Source organism: Leptodactylus fuscus, chromosome 1 (assembly GCF_031893055.1).
Source record: "Leptodactylus fuscus isolate aLepFus1 chromosome 1, aLepFus1.hap2, whole genome shotgun sequence".
Lineage (NCBI taxonomy): Eukaryota > Metazoa > Chordata > Amphibia > Anura > Leptodactylidae > Leptodactylus > Leptodactylus fuscus.
This window is the reverse complement of record NC_134265.1, coordinates 30,784,329-30,807,812: the sequence shown is the minus strand read 5'-3', so window position 1 is coordinate 30,807,812 and position 23,484 is coordinate 30,784,329. Positions and strand designations below refer to the sequence as shown.

Below are 23,484 nucleotides of genomic sequence, written 5' to 3'. Positions count from 1 at the left end.
GGTGTCTTCGTTCCTCTTTGGGCCTCTTCTATGACATTATGACATCAGTATCCCCCATGTGATTGTTGAGGTCCAATCACAGGCCTCACCAGTCCCCGGGCCCTATGACATCACAGAAGAGAATCAAAGATACCTGGGAACATGCATCAGACAACGTGAGGTAGGTCAGGAGATATGCACATTCCCTGGTGTGTTCTTTCCTCTTTGGGCCTCCTCTATGACATCATGATACCAGTGTCCCCCAAAATGATTGTTGAGGTACAGTCATGGACCTCACCAGTCCCCCAGGCCTTATGACATCATAGAAGAGACTCAAAGATACCGGGAACTTGCATCAGACAACATGAGGTAGGTCAGGAGATGTGCACTTATATCCTGGGCCTTCGCTTATTATACCTTGGGGGCTAAAGAGGCAGATTTGGTTTGGGTTGAAGATAAACTGGCAAACAAACTTAACGCATATTCATAAGATGTATCTATTGGCCATCTCTAGTGTCTATAGCCACCCTGAGAAAGCTAGACTAGAAGGTGTGAATTGAAGTTTTGGTTAGCATGTTGTGATGGAAGTGGCTTCATGAAAAATTGCATTGGTTAACTAAACTGCAGATCAATTGGTTGTGGTCACATCCATATGAATGTGTCAACGAGTGGTTACTAATCTTGCAAAGCATAGAGGCTGGTATTAGGTTCTGACGTACTAGGACTTATTAATATACCTTATAAATCCATGTATATATGGGGTGTCTATTAATAGGCAAGTTGTGAATTGTGTGGCCAAGTAATAGATTAACAAGTAATGATGGTAACTAGATTATAGGCTTATGACATAATAAGCATCTACAAGAAGGGATTGCTATAAGAAGTCAGTGGGAAGAAGTGCGAAGAAGCACTAAAGCCCCCAGCCTATCACCCCCAGTCTATCGCTTCAGTAGATGGGACTACTGTAATGTTTCACAATCAATAGATGGATAGGAAATGATAAAGCAAACAAGTTTTGTGAGCTGGGATCAGCTTACTCAAGAGGATCTTTCACCACCATCACCAAGTCTTTGCATTCTGGAATCTAAACACTACAGTTGGAATTTTTGACCTAGTGATCCCCGTTTCCAAACAATTGGTACAATTTAATTCTAACACCCAATATGCTAGTTTTCCAATTGTGCCGTCATCAATGGAGGCACAGAACTGGAGTTGGTGGAAGGGGTGAAAGGTCCTCCTAAAGATGGACCTTGGCAGTGTAAAATAGATTTTTGTAACAATTAACACATGTCTTATAATGCATGGAGGTTCATTGTCAAGACACGTCATAGAAATGGAGTGGATGATAATCGGCAGCCTTCTCCTACTGTCGGCCTTTGATGTTAAGGCAATGCCCATTGTGCCCAACTTCTTTAATGAGTCGATCTTGATGTATTTTTTGTTGTGGCTGTTTAAGAGAGTCCGTCAGCACCAAAAACATTGTGAAACCAGCCCCAATACTCTATAGTGCTCAGAGATGTAAGCACATTGACATCATTTGTTTGTGGAATGGCCGTCTAATTTTTACAAAACTTTGCTGGACCCAGATAAAGAAGAAAAGAGTAAATGCTGCTAAATTCTATGGATGGGACACAATTAATGGTTCTAATGAGAAGTTGTAGCGTGCACCATGGTCTTTGAACCTTTATGTGCATATTTTATGTGAATGGAGAGATGTATTATAAAGTTCCGACTTCGGCCTCACTCCCATCTGCAGGCTGCATGTACACGTGTGAGCCTTTTTCCAGGGGTCAGAAAGTGACAATTCTTTATTCCAGAAGAGTGAGATGTTTTTCACATGACGCCGGTTTTCCATTGTGAGCGCCTTCATTTAATGTCGAAAATGTCTACATTCCTGATTCGAAGCTTGAACAAGGCCATGGCATTTCAGAATGATATTAGGACCAACTAATTAATGAATGTCTTCAACAAGTGGCTGGATGAGTAAGAGGGGAAAGGCAGATGGCGGAGTTCTGATTCAGTCTGGTTGCCAAGTGAACTTTCTAACTCAGTCTAGACTGTCTTTAACACATTTACTGAACGATTGGAATTAAAGACGAACTCCAAAATTAAGCACAAAATTTCTCTATGGTTTCTTCTTTGGAAATTGGAAATAAACAGGCCAGATCTTAGACAACATCATCATCTTCTGGGAATTTAAGAGTTAAGTTCCCTGCATAGTATATAAGTATCTGTAAGATCTTTGCGGATTTCTCTGTAGCCTTAAAGATGACTTTTACCACTTCCACCAACTCCAATTCTTTGCATCCATCAATAGATCCATTGATTTTGGATTTTTTTTTACCTAGCCCTACGATTCTCAAATAATCTGTGTTGTTAGTCTTAGAACATAATATACTAATACATCTCTCTACTGTCAGGTGGGTGGTTCTAGATTGGATCAGATAGTTCAGGACTGCAAACTAACACTAGAGAACCAAATTAACATATTGGTTGCTAAAAATAATATCAATGATTGCTAAGAAATTTTAGACCTATTGAAGGATGCAAAGAGTTGGAGATGGTGGAGGTCCTCTTTAAAGACAAAAAGAAACAAGTCTCATATATCTGATCAAATTGTAGTCATCTGTATCTTGATGCTTATGATCGTGCTGTGACTTCTTCCTGTGAGAGAGGCAGAAAGAGCTGTTCATTCTTAATATACTGTATACTAAGAGCTATTTGAGAGATTAATTCCTAGGTCCAAAAAAATGAAGAAAAAAAATTATACGGAAAGAGTAGTTTACATATGTATTACATTTTATATTCGATATTTTCTGTTTAGGGCCCATGTGCATCCAAGTTGAGAGCCGAGTTTATCATGGAATGTAGTCAGATGACACTTGTAGTGACATCTGAATGGCATCTTCCACGGGGCTTCTGGATCCATTCTATTCTGATAACATGGAGCAGGATAGGACCTGCTCTATAATCCAGTAGTCCCATAAAGTATCACAGAATGCACTCAGATGTCAACCAAATGCATTTCGTGATAAATTCGGTCCTGAATCAGATTCCCACTTGGACATGTGCATGAGCCCTTAAAGGGAGTCTATCACCAGAACCCAGTATATCAACCCAATCCTGCAGATTAGGGTCACCTAAATCAACCCGGTACCCTTTGTGAATTGGTGCCTTCGTTGCTGGTACATCATCGATCATTAGACCATGTGGTCTAAAAATTCCAAAAACTACTTCTTGTAGTCTATCCTGCTCATCAGTTATATCAACGTTGCAGTTATAACACCACAATAGGGCATGTTGTGACAGCTACTACAAACAAACCTATGAATGAAAATAAGGTATCTCAATTTTGAGTTTACTTGTACTGTGCAACGCATATGTCTAGCTTGGGGATGACCTGCTTTTCTTGGAGCGTCTATAAAAGCTACATATGATTTGGAGTTCTTTTTTTTTTTCTTATACCTTTTCTTTGCATAATTTATTGCATTTGAAGTGTGCATTCTGCAGCAGCCAATGCATGATAAACAGGAGGTGCAATCAGATTTTTTTTTTCTTTGAAGATGGCTGAAACCTCTCCGCACTCCGTACACCGAAAACTTCTCTAGCAATGATAATTGCCACTCTGTATTCCGCTGAAAGCATTTTAATTACTAGCGATGTCATGGTTACTCAACTGGAAATGAATTTCTCACAAGATGATCTCTTCAATCAGCAGCTTGCAGAGAATCAATGCGCGCCCCAATCTCCAAAGTCTCTTATTTTTGGATGTTTTTGCAGGATCTATTGATTAATTTAATTGTCACTGTGTTATAATACTGTCTGGTTGTCTTCTGATCTTGATATTATGGATTGTAACCACAGCGTTGGGCAAACTGGACTTCGCTATGGCCAACGTAGATGATATTCTTGCCTACAGTTGAAGTATTAGCACAAAAATAGCAGTCGTCTTGAACGACTATGGTAATGTTTGTTCCTGATTAAGAGAATGTTAACAATGCGCAATCAACCCGAGCCGCCGAATAAGACAAGAAAAGATCATTATTAAACCCAAGCACATTTCAAGTTCCTAGACAAAAAATGTTCTTTCTCGAAGATTGTTGGTTGCTCCATACCTGAAAGCCACAGCTCAAATGGCAAATGCTTCCCCGATGGGATAGAAAGATTCAGTGAGCCTAAATGATATATCCGGCACCAAAACTAACTTCATGCATTCATTGCTCAGGAATGGTGGGGGTTAGAGAAAAAATTCTGACTGTGCTGGAATCAGAGGAGCAGCAACTTTTAACATTATTGGAGTTGGTCAAGTCGGTGGAAAGGTCCTCTTTAGCAGTTGTAACAAGATGCACCGTAATGTTCTCACTAGAGCTTGGCCCAGTGGTGTAACTAAAGTCTTGTGCAATCTTTTGTCTGGGGCCCCCTACCTCATCCCTACAGCGAATTCTTGATAGTGATGGTTTTGGGTTCTAAGGAGTTTAATCCACCTTAGTGTGGTTCAGGTAATCTTTGGGTCTCCTTGGCTTGTGGGCCAGATGGAAGCTGCAATCACAATACGGATCCCAGTGCTTATGGGCCAGATGAAAGCTGCAATAAGGTTCGTAGGCACCCTCTGCCCCCCCCCCCCCCAGTTACACCCCTAGCTGGGTCCCCTCGGGTTCCGGATTCTATTTGCTACAAACATCTGAAGAGCCCGGAGTATAATAGCGGGAGGCCTAGGAGAGGTCTAAAAAAAATTTTCAAATACACTACATATTCCTCTTTCATTATATTTTTGGGGCTCCTCTGGCGCCTCAAAAGCTCTTCAGACCTCAGAGTATACTAGGGAACGGTGTGAAAAAAAAAAAAAATCATATACATCTTCCATTACCTCTTTAGGACTCCTCGCGATATCTGGAGCTTTCCAGTTTCCTAAAAAAATGAACAAGTTGGAATATTCGGGTTGAACCAATCCGCCCATCTCTAGTTCTTTGTGAACGTTATACCCCCAAGGCAAGGATTATACAGAACATTACCTGATAAGGCTGGTGGATATAGTATTTATGTGCAGGATTTGCTATTTTATATCCACATGCAGAGTGTTATTATTTTTAGAAGCATAATGCACATATGACTAAATACACATGTGCAGCAGAACATATGTAGATGTGACGTCCATGCGAATTAGTCGCGTTGCTAGGTTACAAGCTGTCGGATTTGCTTGCGCCTAATTTATCAACATGTCTGTAATTTTTTTTTTCCCTAATGCAAATTTGTTTCTGTTTCGGCATATAATGGCATGAAAGACATGGTTATCACGGCCATTTGGATGTGCATGGACTTTCATGTATATGCTTGTACCATATATTACACTGAGGAACAATGACCGGATACATTCAGTAAGTAGGGAACATGCAGTGTGGGAAGGTTAAATGTACCACAGCCCCCTATAAGTCCTGTAGAACTGAATAGTATCTACTTACTGTAAACCTAAGGCCAGTGCTTAAATTGTGCCGGAACGAACCACTATGGGGCATTATATTGTGTGCAGGGGCCACTATGGGGGATAATACTGTGTGCAGGGGCCACTATAGGGATAATACTGTGTGCAGGGACCACTATGGGGCATAATACTGTGTGCAGGGGACACTATAGGAGCATAATACTGTATGCAGGGGCCATTATTGGGCATATTAGTGTGTGCAGAAATGTGTGGGGATCATCGGTTGGTCTTCGGCAGAGGGGAGCACCATTATTCCAGAGTTCCCCTTAAAATTTTTCCCAATTTAAGCATTGCTTAAGGCCTAATGTGCCACTCTTTACTAGTGAATTCTTTCCTCCGAAGTATTTTCCACAGAGCCACTTCGTCACTGAATAGCAACCAGCACAGACGCTAACACTCCAGGCCCATAGACTTCCAGGTCCATCCCTCTGTCCTTTTGTGCCTATGGAATTTTTGGCTTCCTTCATGAGAACTTTTCTGTTGACAGTCAGCAGGACATAGTAGTTATTGTTCCGTCTTGGTTTTGTGGCTGCTGTGGTGTGGACTTGGGTCACTCTAGCTCCAGAGATAACTTGCTGCCCTTCTGACATTGCCCATGTTGGTTTCCACCAACGTCACCATTGAGGAGGAGATACAAGTTGGTACACCTGGGACTGTGTTCACATGGGGAAAGTGTTTGGTGTGCAAGAGGTTTTCCACCCAATAAGGATTCTATCACTTATCCACAAGTTGACCCCCTGAGGAAACCTGTGCAAAACACCAGTTGAGATGCTGGACATGGCCTGGGCTCTCTAGATGGTATATGTCTGGTTGGTAATTACCCATTTTCCTTTTTTCTTGACACAATTTATTCTGATGGTTATTCATTACCTATGGTGTTTGCGGATATATATTACTGCTCTGTAGTCATAGTAATTTGGAAATAATTTTTGTATATATTAATTTTTTGGTGTGTGTGTATATACTGTGTATATATATATATATATATATATATATATATATACAGTCCTATGAAAAAGTTTGGGCACCCCTATTAATCTTAATCATTTTTAGTTCTAAATATTTTGGTGTTTGCAACAGCCATTTCAGTTTGATATATCTAATAACTGATGGACACAGTAATATTTCAGGACTGAAATGAGGTTTATTGTACTAACATAAAATGTGCAATATGCATTAAACCAAAATATGACCGGTACAAAAGTATGGGCACCTCAACAGAATAGTGACATTAATATTTAGTACATCCTCCTTTTGCACAGATAACAGCCTCTAGTCGCTTCCTGTAGCTTTTAATCAGTTCCTGGATCCTGGATGAAGGTATTTTGGACCATTTCTTTCTACAAAACAATTCAAGTTCAGTTAAGTTTGATGGTCGCCGAACATGGACAGCCCGCTCTCAAATGATCTGAAAACAAAGATTGTTCAACATAGTTGTTCAGGGGAAGGATACAAAACGTTGTCTCAGAGATTTAACCTGTCAGTTTCCATTGTGAGGAACATAGTAAGGAAATGGAAGACCACAGGGACAGTTCTTGTTAAGCCCAGAAGTGGCAGGCCAAGAAAAATATCAGAAAGGCAGAGAAGAAGAATGGTGAGAACAGTCAAGGACAATCCACAGACCACCTCCAAAGAGCTGCAGCATCATCTTGCTGCAGATGGTGTCACTGTGCATCGGTCAACAATACAGCGTACTTTGCACAAGAAGAAGCTGTATGGGAGAGTGATGGGCCAATACAGTGACCATAAGGATCAGTCAGGGGCGTAACTACCTGGGTAGCAGCGGTATCGGAGGCCACAGGGTCCGGGACATTAGGGGCCCAGCGACAGCCACTACCACTGTTTTTTGTTTATTTTTAATAGGCTGTTAGTAACTACAACAGGTATTGGTCTCTATTTACTTACCGATCTGCGGACCCTTCTGCGGAGGCGACTGTGAGCAGCATCCAGGATCGGCAAGTAAGGCTGTGGGCCGGCGAACCCCACAAACACAGCTATCATTATACCCGAGGGTCTTTTCAGACCCCTGAGTATAATGATTGAGGGCTAGGAGAGGTGAGGAAACATAAAAAATGCTGTTACTTACCTCTCCTGGACTCCAGCAAGCTTCGGGTCTACTTAGTGATGTCACAAACATCACGTGGGCCGGGTTTACATCCTTATTCGTCGTGACGCAAGCCAAGTGTCGTCTCTTCCATAATTAAAGCTGGCTGACATCAGTAGGTAGGAGCCCAGGAGAGGTAAGTAACAGTGTTTCTTATGTTTCTATCCTCCCCCCGGTCTCCAATTATTATACTTTGTGCTCATGTCAAATGTTCATCTTGGGTCCCCGTCACTCCTAGTTACGCCACTGGGATCAATGATCCCTATTTCAACATGGAAGAAACAGGTCATTGTGTGTCTTTGTGAGAGGCCATGAGCCAATGTACCAATTAGAGTACACGTGTAATAGAGAGTGAATGAGCCCAAGGAGCGGCATATACACATGCTATTATAACGGTATTTTTTGTGTACTTTAATGAGACCGAGCTGAATCAATATCCACTAATTTTCCGCATTCACAAAGGCTGGATGTAAATGTGGAAGGCTATGCTTTCAGAGTTTGATTGCTATGGAGAATGACTCATTATAATGCATTCTCGCAGAATACAGTACTCGCTCTTGTTATTATCATGCAAATTAAATGAGGAAGTACATGATGTAATCTCTGCCTTCTAATTATTTGCTTTTTTTTGCTTTTTTTTTTTTCCGCAGGTTTTACTGGGACCTAATAATGCTGATTATGATGGTGGGGAATCTTGTCATAATTCCAGTCGGGATAACCTTCTTTACAGAACAGACAACAACGCCGTGGATTATATTCAATGTCGCCTCCGACACCGTTTTTTTATTTGACTTGTTCATGAATTTTAGGACTGGGATTGTCATTGAAGATAGTTCGGAAATAATACTAGATCCCAAAGTCATCAAGATGAGCTACTTAAAGAGTTGGTTTGTTGTTGACTTCATCTCTTCTATTCCTGTGGATTATATCTTTCTCATTGTGGAGAAAGGCATGGATTCTGAGGTTTATAAGACTGCCAGAGCACTACGTATTGTGAGATTTACAAAAATTCTCAGTTTGTTGCGCCTACTGCGACTTTCAAGATTAATCAGATACATTCACCAGTGGGAAGAGGTAAGAAACTCAAGTCACGCTGTTCCCTTGTTATCTTTGCTTTTTGTTGTTTTTGGAATCTTGAATTTTTAAAAAAATAAATATATGAATTTTTGGATAGATTTCAGGGCGTCTGGACCTTTTATTAGGTTTTTATTTTTGGTTTGAAATCTAGATTGTATTTAATATCGCTCTTAGGTTTAACAATTTACTATGGCTCCTTGGGAGGAAAAAATAGGTACCCAGTAGGTTCTTTCTTGATGATACAATCTTCTCATAGTAAACTACATTGAGTCGCCTACTATACGCTTTCCACAGTTTCTTAGCCCTCTTGCAGATGACTGTACGACTGGTCAGTGTGCTATCTTTACCAGATTGCACACTGACCCATTTATTTCTAGGGCCCCATACACATGAACGTGAATTACACAGTCACGTGTGCAGGCCAACAGTCCAGGGACGCAAAATATGGATCAGGTCCTATTCCTGTTGGACTTTGGGCCCAGCTTCCATGGCTCCTATTCATTGAAGCGTAGCTTAAAGGGATTCTACCATTAAAACCTCTTTTTTTTGTGGATAAGATGTCGGAATAGCCGTTAGAAAGGCTATTCGTCTCTTACCTTTAGATGTGATCTCCGCTGCGCCGTTCCTTACAAATACTGTTTTTTACCGGTATGCAAATTAGTTCTCTCACAGCAATGGGGGCGGGCCCCAGCGCTGGAAATGCGATGGGGGCATCCCCACTGCAGCTCGAGAACACGATCCTGCAACGCTTCTATCTTCGGCTGGATCCTCCCCTTCTCTGTCGTCTTCCTTCTGCATCACCTCCGACGCCTAAAGGCTATTCTGACATCTTATCCACAAAAAAACAGGTTTTAATGGTAGAATCCCTTTAATACTATGGGTTGTGTAGATATCTCTAGATCTCTGTCAAAATCTCCTAAACAATGTATATTTTACATCGCTGACTTCTGTTTGTTACGGACTCACATAGACTGTGTTTTTAGATATATAACTAGTCCAGAGATTAGAAAGATACATCTATAGATACAAATAGATAGATAGATAGATAGATAGATAGATAGGAGATAGATAAATAGATAGATAGATAGATAGATAGATAGATAGACAGGAGATAGATAAATAGATAGATAGATAGATAGATAGATAGATAGATAGATAGATAGATAGACAGGAGATAGATAGATAGATAGATAGATAGATAGATAGATAGATAGGAGATAGATAGATAGATAGATAGATAGATAGATAGATAGATAGATAGATAGATACTGTAGACTTCACATGGATAGCTACATCGATAGAAAGAGATACAAAGAAAGAAAGTAGATAAAATGTAGCTATATCTCCCAACATGTCTATTCTATCTAGTTCCTCTAGAATTCCTCCTGAATATATATAGATATAGATAAATTGACTGGGTGTTAACAATCACAATGAGGGGGTACAAACCCCCAACTCTTAGCACCTAGGCTTCCATTTACATTTCTAGGAATAATAACATAGATACAGCACACGGTAGAGTTCTAAGAAAAGAGGCTCCAGAACTATGATTTCATGAACAATACACATATTTACTACAATAGACCTGACAGAAGAGATGACAAGTCCTCTTTAATGTCAATTCTAACAATTATACGGCTTCAGAAGACTATAATCTCCAGTGCAATCTGAAAAGTAGGAGATATTGGTCACTGTTGGTTCAGAATCTAGAATTTCTGGATTTTCAAGAAATGAATAAATGACAAAGATCACGTCGTAATAAGTAGGCCTGGGCAATTCATTGAAAAATAAATGCAACCGACTGCCAATCCAGATAACCAACGTGATTTTGTTCACGTTGGTTACTTTGGTTTGGTTATTGCAGTGATCCTGAGCTTTTGCCTGCAGTTTGTTCAGACGAAAAACATCCAAACTGGACCACAGTCCCGAACGACAGCAGTTACACTCGGACATTAGTGACTGACTATGATGGGGTCCACCGGGTGTCCAATGTTTTAAAACTGAGGGCAGCACCCAAATTTGACTAAGGAGAGTCACCAAGTCCACAATGACACCTCAGGAAATGATGCCAACACCTCTGCAATGCAACTGGGACAGCAGGGGAAGCTTCTAGCACATCCAAGTCCCAGTATTACCCCACTATCACAGCCTATCAACTAGACTCTTTCTAAACTCAATAGAACCTCTATGAAAGTTGAAAAATACTTGGAAACCTTCTTTCCTCCACAATAGTATGGACAGAAACACAAATTTAAAGCTAAAGAAACATTAGCATGCACCCCTTTACATCGCGATGCCCATGACAACCACAGATGGCATAGGTAATGGGAAATCCAACAGCCCTCACCCTTAACTGTCATTGTGTGTGTGTGTGTTTGTGTGTGTGTGTGTGTGTGATGTGGTAAGACCTTCCAAAATTCACTTTTCTGGCCCTTAACGTGAGACCTTCCAAATTAAGTTAGAGGCCCATAAGCTGAGCTGCCAGCAGAGATTGAGGCCCTTCAGGTGACTTCAGCTTTCTACCTGCAGAGTTTCAGGCCCTTTAAGTTAAGATCCCCAGCTGGATTTCCACGTCCCTGTCCTCGTCCCCGTCCCTTTGTGCTACCCTGACGCATTGTCAGATGTATACAGGTGACAGTGCGAAGCCTTGGCAGGCTCAGTGTATATACACTGTTCCTGCAGTGTAGCTCTGAAAAGTGCTGTTGATTAGGAAGTTTTCCTGCCTAGCAATATCTAAACTCTCTCACCCTCAGCACGATGTCTCTCCCTATCTTACCAAATCGCATCTGACACGAATATGGCTGCCTTTATTCTTATAAATCCGAGTCACCTGATTTCGCCAACCAATGACTTTTTCCTATTTTTTTTCTATGCCTACGTTTTCCTTTTTCCTGCCCCACCTCCCCTACACAGTTATTGGTGCAAAAAAACGCCAGGGAAGGTGGAGGGGATATGAATTTTTACTGCGTTTAACGCGTGGTATTTGTTTGAAATTAAATATGTCGAATAGCCTGATATTCGATCGAATACCTACTCGATCGAACGGTATTCGCTCATTTATAGTCTTCATGTGGTTGGACACAACCTTGTACATAGTCCTATTTTGGCTCATAGAGTGGTGTGCAGAGAGCAGGACCCTCCTCTACTATGTTCATATACCCAAATAGAGCATACAGATTGAGATTGTCTCCATATAGACAGGGGTGGTCTTCATTGGGTTGGATAAAACCTTCTACATAGTGAGAATTATTTTTTGGAGTCCTACTTGGGCTCATAGAGTAATGTCCTGAGAGGAGGACTCTCCTCTATGATGTCCATGTACCAAAATGGAGCATACAGTCAGGGGTTGTCTCCATATAGTTAGGAATGGTCTTCATGGGGTTGGATGAAACCTTTTACATAGCGGGAACTGTTTTGGAGTCCAGTTTTGGCTCATAGAGTAGTGTGCTGAGAGCAGGACCCTCCTCTACCGTGTCCAAATAGAGCATACAGATAGGGATTGTTTCCATATAGACAGGGATGGTCTTCATGGAGTTGGACAAATCCTTCTACATAGTGATGATTGTTTTTAAGTCCTACTTGGGCTCATAGAGTGAAGACCCTCCTCTACGATGTCCATGTACCCAAATGGAACATATATCAGGGATTGTCTACATATCATCAGGAATGGTCTTCATGGGGTTGGATGAAACCTTTTACATAGTGGGAACTGTTTTGGATTCCAATTTTGGCTCATAGAGTGGTGTCCTGAGAGCAGGACCCTCCTCTATGATGTCTATATACCCAAATCAAGGATATAGACAGGGGTTGTCTCTGTTTAGACATGGGGTTGGACAAAACCTTCTATATAGTGGGAACGGATTTGGAGTCCTATTTTGTCTCATAGAGTGGTGTGCTGATAGCAGGACCCTCCTCCCCGATGTCCATAGAACTGGGATGGTCTTCACTATGTAGAAGGTTTTATCCAACCCAATGAAGACCACTCCTGTCTATATGGAGACAATCTCGATCTGTATGCTCTATTTGGGTATATGGACATAGTAGAGGAGGTCTTCATGGGGTTAGGTAGAACCTTTCATGAGCTGACCAAACAGTGGTCGAGGATATTTTTGCCCTGAGACCGTAGAACATTGTTACCAGATTTCCTCCTCCGTTATGCTCCAAGATCGACCATTCCAGCTATTTATTTTGTACAATTTTGTCCTAAATAAATTCCTTTCCCTTCCCTCGATGGAAGTTCCTAATTCACTCAATTCCTGAAGAAAATGTCTAGAAATCGTATTAGGTCCTCCAATAAGTGTTGATTTACATCATAAGAACATATTGTAACAGGCTTTGATTTGGCATAGAAATAAATATCCCATCCTTTCTGCACATTAATAGACCGAGGAAATGTATTCACGAAGAGATCAACCGAGTGAAGAAATAAATAAGATTGTCCTGCAGACTAAGCAGAAATGCTAAATTTAACCTTTGCTATTAAATCAAATATTAAATTGTATTTAATATTCTTTTTAATTTGTCAAAGCCAGCCAGCAATACCCATAGTAATATGACATACATGAGGAATCACCCAGTTTGACCTTGATATATTTCTAGCCGGAGGAGAAGTCGAGTCTATTGGAGGCGCCATAAGGATCCCGAATAGTTAATTATGTTTGTTACAGATCTCAGGCTTATTTTGCCCTAAGAAAGTATTTTTTTAGTAACATTCGGTAAATTTCATTTCTTCTGACAGTCGTAACATAAATATGTAATGTGCCATTTTAGCCGCTATACGATGTATTTTCCCGGAAAAAAAAAAAAGAGACTATTATTGGATTTTCTGTTTCCAAGTGACTGAATTTCCCTTTATATATAATCACATGTTCATTTTGGAAATTGGTATGCTATAAATTTATGATGTGGAAGAATTCATTTTTATATGAGTTGCCAGGAAAATTATCATTAGAGTTATCTCAAGACTTTCAGGAATTTCCAGGGCCACAGGGCTGGGGTAAAATAAAAAAATATAATAATACTTACCTACCCTGGTCCTCCTGTCAGGCATCGTGTTCCTTGTTCTATCCGGTGAGCAGATACTGGCCACAGCTATCTTCTGATGGGTACTGGTGATATCACTGTGGACCCCATTAAGCCCCTGGATAATCCCTTTAAGGCTAAGGCCCCATGTGGCGGAAACGCAGCTTTTTTTTGTTGCTTTTTTTGAGCCAAAGCCAACAATAGCTACAAAAGGAATGGGAAATATATAGGAAGTTCTTATACCTTTACCTTCTGCTCAATCCACTCCTGGCATCAGCACAAAAAAACCACAGCAAAATCTGCAACAAAAAAAGCTGCTTGTCCCCAACGTGGGGCCTTAGCGTAAAGAGGACAATTCACTACCTCCACCAACGCTTTTCAGTTTTCAGTAGGCACCATTCCACTAATTTTGGCACAGTTGGATTTTTTTTTCTCTAGCTCCCACCATTCCTGAGCAATCAGTGCTGTTACTTTCAGCACTCAACAAGCTAATGAGTCTCTCTACTGTCAACTAGGTGGTCCCTGTCCGACTTATGACAGACTACTGAACAGTAGTGATCTTACGCTGGGTTCACACCAGCGTTCGGCATGCCATATTAGGTTTCCGTTTTCTGCTGGCAGATGACGGAAACCTTTCACACCGAGTCCAGCCGTGAGCACCGGTGAGCGTTTTGAGCGCTCTGTGGTGAAACCGTTTTTTTAAAACCGGACACAGAGTACTGCATGTCCGACTCTGTGTCCGGTTAAAAAAGACAGTTTTGCCGCGGAGAGCATAAAATGCTCACCGGCGCGCACGACCGGACACTTTTCAAACCCATTCAAATAAACGGGTTTGAAAGATGCCAGCAGGTTTCCGTCTCCTGCCCTGTTTTGTGCAGGAAACGGAAACCTGCAGAACGGAGTCCGGGGCGTAATTGTGAACGAGCCCTTAATTAGCACATTAGTTGATGAAACTAATGGCACTGATTACTCAGGAGTGGTGGGGGCTAGAGAAAAAAGTCCAACTTCATCAGAATCAGTGGAGCGGCAACTATTAAAGGTTTCAAAGAACTGGAATTGGTAAAGGTGGCCCAAGGTCCTCATTAAGCCCCATTAGGACATGTGGACTTCATAGATGATGTATCACACGAGCACTCGTTAACCCTATTCAGTCGCAATTTTTTTTCTCTTCAACCTCCGACTTCAACTCCTGCCTTAATGGCTGACAGTCATGGCCAGACAGAAGCCGCAACACTCCTCCAAGTCACAAAAAAGATATTGAATCCTATAACAGTAAACATGTAACAAGCTATGCATCTAATTAATTATACAATATCAAAAATTCTATAAAATATCAAATCTATATGAAATCTGGAGTCAAGGTCAAAACTTTTTTTCATAACTTTTTCTCCCGCTTCAACCCAAAACTGGCCCTAACGCCACGATTTGTTACGAGCGGCTACTATTCATTTATCTGTAGCCATATTTGTTGCTTTCGCTTTAAAATGACTAAGTCCGTGTTTGCATTATTGAGCTAGAAAGGGGTTAGATAGAATACTAGGGGGCACACAATTTTTAGAGGCAATTTCGACCTGAACCAAATTTTTGTTCCATACTAATGAACCCAAACAGAATCTTGAAAGATTTGATGATCTCTTGTAATGTTGAATAAAGGAATTTTAAAGGGACTCTACCATTAAAACTTTTTTTGTGTGGATAAGACGTCGGAGTAGCCTTTAGGAAGTCTATTCGTCTCTTACCTTTAGATGTGCTCTCCGCCACGCCGTTCCTTAGAAATACCGTTTTTTACTGGTATGCAAATGAGTTCTCCCGCAGCGATGGAGGCGGCCCCAGTGCTCAAACAGCGATGAGGGCGTCCCCACCACTGCCAGAGAAGTGTCTCCAAGCACCGCCTCCTTCTTCGTCCGCCACGTCATCTTCAATGTCTTCCGGCGCAGGCTCGTAACTTCTAGCAGAGCAGAGCAGACTGCGCAGGCGCACAGGTCATGGGAAAATGGCTGCTTGCACAGTATTGTTAGCGGCCATTTTCCCGTGGCCTGTGCGCCTGCGCAGTCTGATCTGCTAGGTTACGAGCCTGCGCCAGAAGAAGACATTGAACATGACCAGGGGTGAACCTGCCCCTTTCGCTGCCCGAAGCAAACGATAGAAAGCCGTCCCTCCCCCCGGGAGGAGGGGGTCTGACAGAGCAGAGGGGGTGGGGCTTAGTGAAGGGGGCGGAGCTTAGCACCGTTCACAGGCAGAGAGCAGGCACGGAGAAGACCTGCTCTCTGCCTGAGCGTGAGGGGAGGCCGCTGGAGCAGCGCTGCTCCAGTGTCCTCCCCAATCCACCGCTCGGTGCTAAGCCAGTCCAGGACAGCTTGTCCTGGACTGGCTTAGATGAGAAAAAATGCCGCCCTCCCTGGGGCCCTGGCATAGCGCCGCCTGAAGCGGTCACTTCAGGTCGCCTCATGGGAAGTGCGGCGCTGAACATGACGCGGCGGACGAAGAAGGAGGCGGCGCTTGGAGACACTTCTCTGGCAGCAGTGGGGACGACCTCATCTCTGTTTGAGCGCTGGGGCCCGCCCCCATCGCTGCGAGATAACTCATTTGCATACCGGTGAAAACCGGTATTTCTGAGGAATGGCTCAGCGGAGACCTCGTCTAAAGGTAAGAGACAAATAGCCTTTCTAAAGGCTATTCCGATGTCTTATCCACAAAAAAAGAAAGTTTTAATGGTAGAATCCCTTTAATATTGTTGAGCTAGACATTTCATACCAGATTGGTGCGGGATTGATTCCTAGCACCCCCACCGATCAGCTGTTTGAAGGGGCCAGTGATGTGGTCCCGTTATTATGAAGCAGTATATTCTATAGTGGTTGTACTTGAGATCTCTGTCCCATTCCCTTGCAATTTCAGACATAGCCTAAATGTGGTGCTCTTCAACCCAAGGTAAAAACTTATCATCTTGAAATTTCCTTTAAGATAAATGTGTGTTTTTAGTGATTTAATATCTATTTATTACTGTCACACGTCGGAATCGTAAATGACATTTATTCCCAAGACTACTTGCTGAGCAGAATCTTCACGACCACCCATTAGACTTGTAGTCATCTCATCATATATTCAGATGGCAGATTGACTGCCTCTTTTATGTATGGCATGGAGATCTTAGATAGGGAACCCAGCTGAGCCGAGCCCAAATCAACTCGGATCCTGCGGTGAGTCCAAATAAACACTGAGAAGAGTCGCTCATTTTAGGTTGTGTGGGTGTTTGTGCTTTGAAGGGTTGGCTCTGCATGCATCGTACTGCTGAGGGGTTAGAAGCTGCACCTTTTGGAAATGATCCATGCGCGGCAGGGCAGCTGATGCTCGGGGCCAGCTTATTTCTCTGCTAATTGATTTTATCACCACGATGCAAAATTTTTTTTTTACATTAGAACTTTAGAAATTGTCTCTGTTTTTAGGTTGACTTTTAAAGCGGAACTAAACTTTTAGACAACTTTTCATCTTCCGGAAGCTTTTGTGTCTTGAATAAACTTTGTAGGATACTTGGTTAACAAATATTGGCTCCTTTCTGTGAAATCCTAGATTTTGTTGCTTCTCTATTGAGAGATGTCCTTTCTTCTCATTGTGTCGGGAGTACGGGGGAAATTGAGGGGAGGGGGCAGTCACTTCAAATGACTATATGTTAGGCATTATAAAATGGACAGACTTGTTTTTCACAATTTTTCCGATGGGAGGCGGCACAAACTGTTTCCCTCCCAGAGTAAGAGATGTACTGATCTAGAGGACCCTCGTTTCTAGGGGTACCATGAAGTGGAAAAGGGACTATTGATGATCAAATCGAAGCTGACGAAGTGGAATTTGATCCGCATTTCAGGAAATATTCAATTTGCATTGAATCCAGATTTCCTCACACTTCGTGGTAACGAAGCTCAGCTCTGATTGGGATTTTAATCCCTTAGATTCCGCATTCAAACATGACTGTGGCATCCTAGGGGTTCCGCCATGCTACATGTTCTCCTCAGCACCCCGCGCGGCAAGATCGGCGGGGTGCCATCATGATTAAAAATTAAAAAAATACTGATACTCACCTGTCCTGGACTCAGCATCCAATCCAGAGCTCTACCTGCCGTTGACTGAGGTCCTGCTGCTCAGGCCTCACTGCTGGGGCCTGTAATAGACGCCCAATCACAGGCCCCACTAGTGACATTTGGGAAGCAGGACTTCAGACACAGGCATGAAGAGCTCTACAGTGGATGCTGATCCCAGGACAGATGAGTATCAGTATTTTTTTTAATTATTTTTAATCACCTTTAAGACCCCAGGCTGCCAAATAGAAGAAGTGACACCCCTGAAAATGTCGCAGGGGGGCCGATCAGGACAACAATATATGATAAAACCCCTGAGATGCCATAGTCATGCTTGACCACGGCATCTCAGGGGGTAACACCTACGATCGGAACTCCAACCAAGGGTGTTGGAGGACAGTATCAGCCATTACATACGGCTGACACCCGCAAAGCAGGGTGCGCACCCAGTTTCAGTGGTTTGCGGGAAGTCTTTCTTGGTCGTACTATTAGGGAAGATGTCCGGAAGGAGTTAACGCAATTCACCACAGATTAATTCGGATCATATCGAATAATATTGGAACATTCAGCAAAGCTGACGAATCGAATTTTTGAAAAATTTGCTGGCACTAAGGGGTTAACAACCATTGATGGCTCCATTTCCTAGGCACTAGAGATGAGCGAGTACTGTTCGGATCAGCCGATCCGAACAGCACGCTCCATAGAAATGAATGGAAGCACCTGGTACTTCCGCTTTGACGGCGGCCGGCCGCTTAACCCCCCGTGTGCCGGCTACGTCCATTCATTTCTATGCAAGCGTGCTGTTCGGATCGGCTGATCCGAACAGTACTCGCTCATCTCTACTAGGCACCATTTTTACAATTTACTTCTTTCACGAGTCTTAGTCTAACTTTTCTATAAATAATGGAATAGGCTTCCAAATTTTTAGACCATTAAAAGTCATTTAGCCAGTTATTTATTGATATAAGTGAACCTAATGTTATATTCACTGGTCAGACCCCTTCCTAAATATTTTATGGGTAGAAGTGCACTTTGAAGGTTTTTATGTGACCTGGAATAAAAAGTCTTTCCTAAGAATGCGCGGAGGGAGTCCTCGTACCGGCGACCGATATCAGTCAATGCCTTCAGCTGCCCACGTCATGCTGGAAGCATTTTATAGCAATGTCGTGTATGATATGAGCCAGGGACAACGTCTACAGCACAGACAAACTTGCAAAATGGTGTCATGTTTTGGTGATGGTTGCCAAAAACACTTCACGAGAATTGGATACGTGAAGAGAAACAGATGACTTCTTAATGCATTTCCCACCCCTCAAAACGTTGAACTTGGTCACCCCAAAATGGACTTTACCCTTATCTGTAACGGAGATAGCAGATGGCAACGTTACAGTAATGGGTTACATAGAATCGCGGACGTTAACTTAAACTTAATGTGAAACGTTGCGTGGCTACTGTATACTAAGCTCTGTCACCGAGATAAAATTGCAATAAAATGGTATTTTATGTAAAAGAATGGTATTCTGTCCCATGAATGGTATCCTCGTGTGCGTCCTCTCTTACTGTAGTGGGTTCGTCTAAATTCCAGTGCGGTATAAAACATTCAACATGGGGACATTTTTGGAGAGGAATTAATTGGCAGGTTCACACTTTGCATTACAAAGACTGTAGGTTTAATAGAAAACCAAGTATTGATCTATAGGGAGCTACTGTACCTTCGAAGAGGTGGCGCTAGAGTAAATTTTTCCTTTTTCCATCTAGGACTTGTTTGCATATTCCTTTCCCCAAAAAAGTAGAGCATACACGGTCGCTAGACTCTATAACTGATAAACGGGCTTGAAAAGGTCATGTCTTCCTAAGGAGATGTAATACCCCTTCTGACCCATGTCAGTGACCTCTCACCCAGTCAAACCAGTACCTGGTGAGGAACTATAACCGCCGAAAAAGTTGTCTGCAGATGGGTCTCTTCTCCTTTTGGAAGAGATGTTCTGGTTGGGCTGTATTCCCAGACAAAGTCGCTTGGTTTCATAGAAAATGAGGCATTGATTTATAGGGACCTAACTTCCAAAAGATGGCGTTAGAGTGAGTTTTTGTTTATCCATCTAGGAGAACTTATTTGCATTTTCCTTTCCTATTAGAATGGGTAAAAGCCACTGTGAAAATACACAACATAAATAAGTCTCTAGACCAGTGGTTCTTAACCTTGTTTGAGGTGCCGAACCCACCAGTTTCATCTGCACATTCACCGAACCCTTCGTTAGTGATAAATCAAATATGATTTTTTTTCCAAATTCAAGACATAGGTATATGTTTTATTACTGGTACACAAAATGAACCGTACATAGGGCCTAGGGTTCGATCGAACCGTGGTTAAGAACCACTGCTCTAGATGTTTTGCAGATGCAAAAAACCCTGACCAGCTGGCCGTGGCATGTATCTCATGCGCATACTATACAGTGTACAGAGCTGGAAGCAGATAGCTGCATTCACTGTATAGTGTCCTGGTGGAGTTGCCGCAGCTCAGCTCCCATTGACGTCATGAGGAGGATGTTCTGCTACATAGAGAAGTGGATCAGTTTGTGTTGCAGAAGTCACAACTGTGACCAGGCCCATAAAGTATATTCTGCTGCCAGTTGAGAAAAGTGCAAAAGATAGAGCTACCTATATGCAAATAATGGCTTAATCTGTATTTAGGTAACACGTTGCAGTACATCATCGTGTATCATGCTAGCGCACTGGCAAATGCTGTGGGCCAGGTATGACTTGTGCTGCACTGGATATTTGGAGCTTGGCCCCATCTAGATATGTGATATAGTTTTAGAATAGTGTAGTTTTAGATTGTGATCTGAGTTTCACTTGCAAAATTTCTGGCCTAGACTATCCTAACATATAAAAAATAAATTTGCCTAAAGGGAAAATCTGTACCATGGAGTTTCGTTTCAGGCTAAGGCCCCGTGTAGCGAGCCACAACCAAAAAGTGCTGTGGGAAAAACTGCAGCTGAACCAGATTGCGTTTTTTTCCCACAGCACTTTACACAGAAACTCTGCAAATTTTTCCTCTGCTTCCATTCTACCTTTAGGGAAAACGCAAGAGTTTCCGTAGGTATAATTGACATGCTTGGCAACGGTTTAGTAAATCGCAACATTTTTGCTGCAGGTATTTTTCTGAAATGTGTGGATTCGGGATCCACATTACAAGGACTGTAAAATGCCATGCGTTTTCCCACTGCCTAACCGCAACGTTTACACCACTTAGGGCCCCAGCCATTTTTTTATTTTTTTATTTTGATAACCCTGCGCTATATGCCATGTATTACACTGTCTACCAATAAGTATTAGGACACCTGTGGTAGAATAGAAAAAACAACATTTATTCCTATTCAATAGTTGGTAGACCCCAGCAGATGCTTCCTTATGGATGGGATTGATGGACACAATACTCCTGGATGTCGGGTGAGACTCCTGGTGTATGTGAGCCATTGGTTGGGTGAGGTTTCTCTGGCCAGCACTCGTCGCTCTCTATCTCCCAGTTTCGGGGGTCTGCCGACTCGGGGCACATTCTGACAATCACCGTTCATCTTCCACTTCGTAATCACATAGGCCACTGTTGATTTTGAATAATTCAGTTCACTTGCTATGTCCCTTAAGGATCGACCATTTCTGTGGTACCCCACAATTACCCATTTCTTGAAATCGGACAACTCTGCACTTCGTGGCATCTTGCATGCGACTAATGCCAATGCTGTTTCCTATTTATCGTGATGTAGATCACGACCGCAGATATCTTCATTTGCATGGGTGTCCAAATACTTATTGGTAGACAGTGTATATGGTTCTCTAATCATTTGAATTGTCCCATGTAATACCACATTTTCCCTGTAGAGGCCACTGCAGGAAAAATGAGCAGCTTAAAACTACTTCCTGGAAGCAATCAGGTGATCACTGCAGTCATAAGACAAACCCTATAAGAATAAAAGTTTAGAATTAAGAACGTTCTCCACCATCTCCTCCATATCTACTATTCACTTAGCTTTGGGAATGAATTTTATAGTATATACTTTCTAAAATCCCACCAGACGGGAATCCCAAAGCCTCCTAGATGGAAACTAAATGATGTTTATTTCTACTCTGACCAATATAAGAAAGCCACGCTGATGCTCACAAGGTATAATTAGGAACATTTTAACATCAATTATCTGCAAGTAAAGGGAAGGCACAGTTGGGTTCCCGCAGCAGCAGTCCTCCAGTCTTTGTGTAGCCGCAGAAAGAGACATGAATTCCTGAATGTCACCGTTGTACTACAAGATCCTTATTGAAGTGAACATGAAAGATAAAATTCTCAGCTTGGTTATTTTAGTCAGCTTCGGAGAGATTTCACATTAAATTTTTACTGACGTTAAAGAAATTTACATATGTATCAATGTTTCAGGCCTGATTTTCACTCTCATAGAGTGCGGTATTTATGTACGATGGGCAATGTTGGGACCGCATGTCGTATAGTCCACGTCTTATGTGTGGTCACATCCCAGTATTGGTGTGGACTAGGGTTGAGCCGATCTTGACTTTTCAGGATCGATTTTGAAATCCGATTTCCGATCATTTTTCATTCGAACCCGATCTCGATCCCAATTCCGATCCCAATGCAAGTCAATGGGATTTTTTTTACTAATCGGAGATCGGATTTTAAAAACAATCCTATTCACTATACAGCATGGAATCTAACAACTGAACGCTTTAATTGTTAGACTCCACGCTGTGTAGTGATTTTTTTTAATAGTTAGTAGCTAGAGGAATTTTTATTAATCCTCTGGCTACTTAGCCCCCCCTGGTGTCCACTTACCTGCAGAGATGGCTGGTCCAGTGCCCGGTGTTCTCGTTCTTCTTCGTCTCGCTGCCCCCGCCTCCCAGGTTAAGAGACTGTGGGCGGGTACAGGGCAGGGAGATGTGACGTTTCCCCTCCCAGTACCCACCCACACTCTCCTAAGCCACAAGCTCCGCCTTCTTCCTAGCTCTTTAATGCTAACCTGGGAGGTGGGGGCAGCGAGGTGAAGAAGAACGAGAACACCGGGCACCGGACCAGCCATCTCTGCAGGTAAATAGCTACTAGAGATGTTAGCTAGTCTTCCATTAGAATGAATGGATGCAGCCGGCGCGCACAGGGTTAAGGCTGTGCGCCGGCTGCTTCCATTTGTTCCTATGGAACCGCAGCGGAGCCTTCACACTGAGTATACACTCCGCTCAGAATGAGCGGAGCGTATACTCAGTGTGAAGGGTAACATTGTTAGCTTTTCTCACAATGTTTGGCCAGTAGCAAAATGTGGGAAATAATCACCGATCTCGATCCCACCTAAAAAGATCGTGTTCGGAATTCCAATCACGATCGTGAAATTTTCTCGATCGCCGATCGGAATCCAATCTTTTCCGAACACGATCGCTCAACCCTAGACTGGACACATTGTTGGGTTTTTTGGTACACAATTTTAGCAATTCAGATTTTTCAAATAATTTTTTTTTTGACACACAGGGATTTATTTTAATGTATTATTAATTTTTCCATTTTTTTAACCCTTTAATGACCAAGGCATAATAGTACGTCATTGGTCGCATGGGGATGTATGGAGAGGGCTCAGCTCCTTACACGGCAGATAGCGGCTGTCTAATTCAGCAAGCACCCACCACTAATAGCCAACACCAATCGCAACGACATCAACTGCAGCTGTTAACACTGTTAAATGCAACTCAGCACCAAAAGTGTG

The 23,484-nt window shown here is 42.3% G+C and overlaps 1 protein-coding gene across 1 annotated transcript in view; it reads left to right on the top strand.

The window, feature by feature from the left end:
* Positions 1–23,484, top strand: part of HCN1 (hyperpolarization activated cyclic nucleotide gated potassium channel 1) — a 275,879-nt gene that overhangs the window by 69,416 nt on the left and 182,979 nt on the right. The window contains exon 2 of the mRNA XM_075269278.1: positions 8,213–8,636. Coding sequence (XP_075125379.1) covers positions 8,213–8,636 — 424 coding nt within the window. The remainder of the gene's footprint in view (positions 1–8,212; positions 8,637–23,484) is intronic.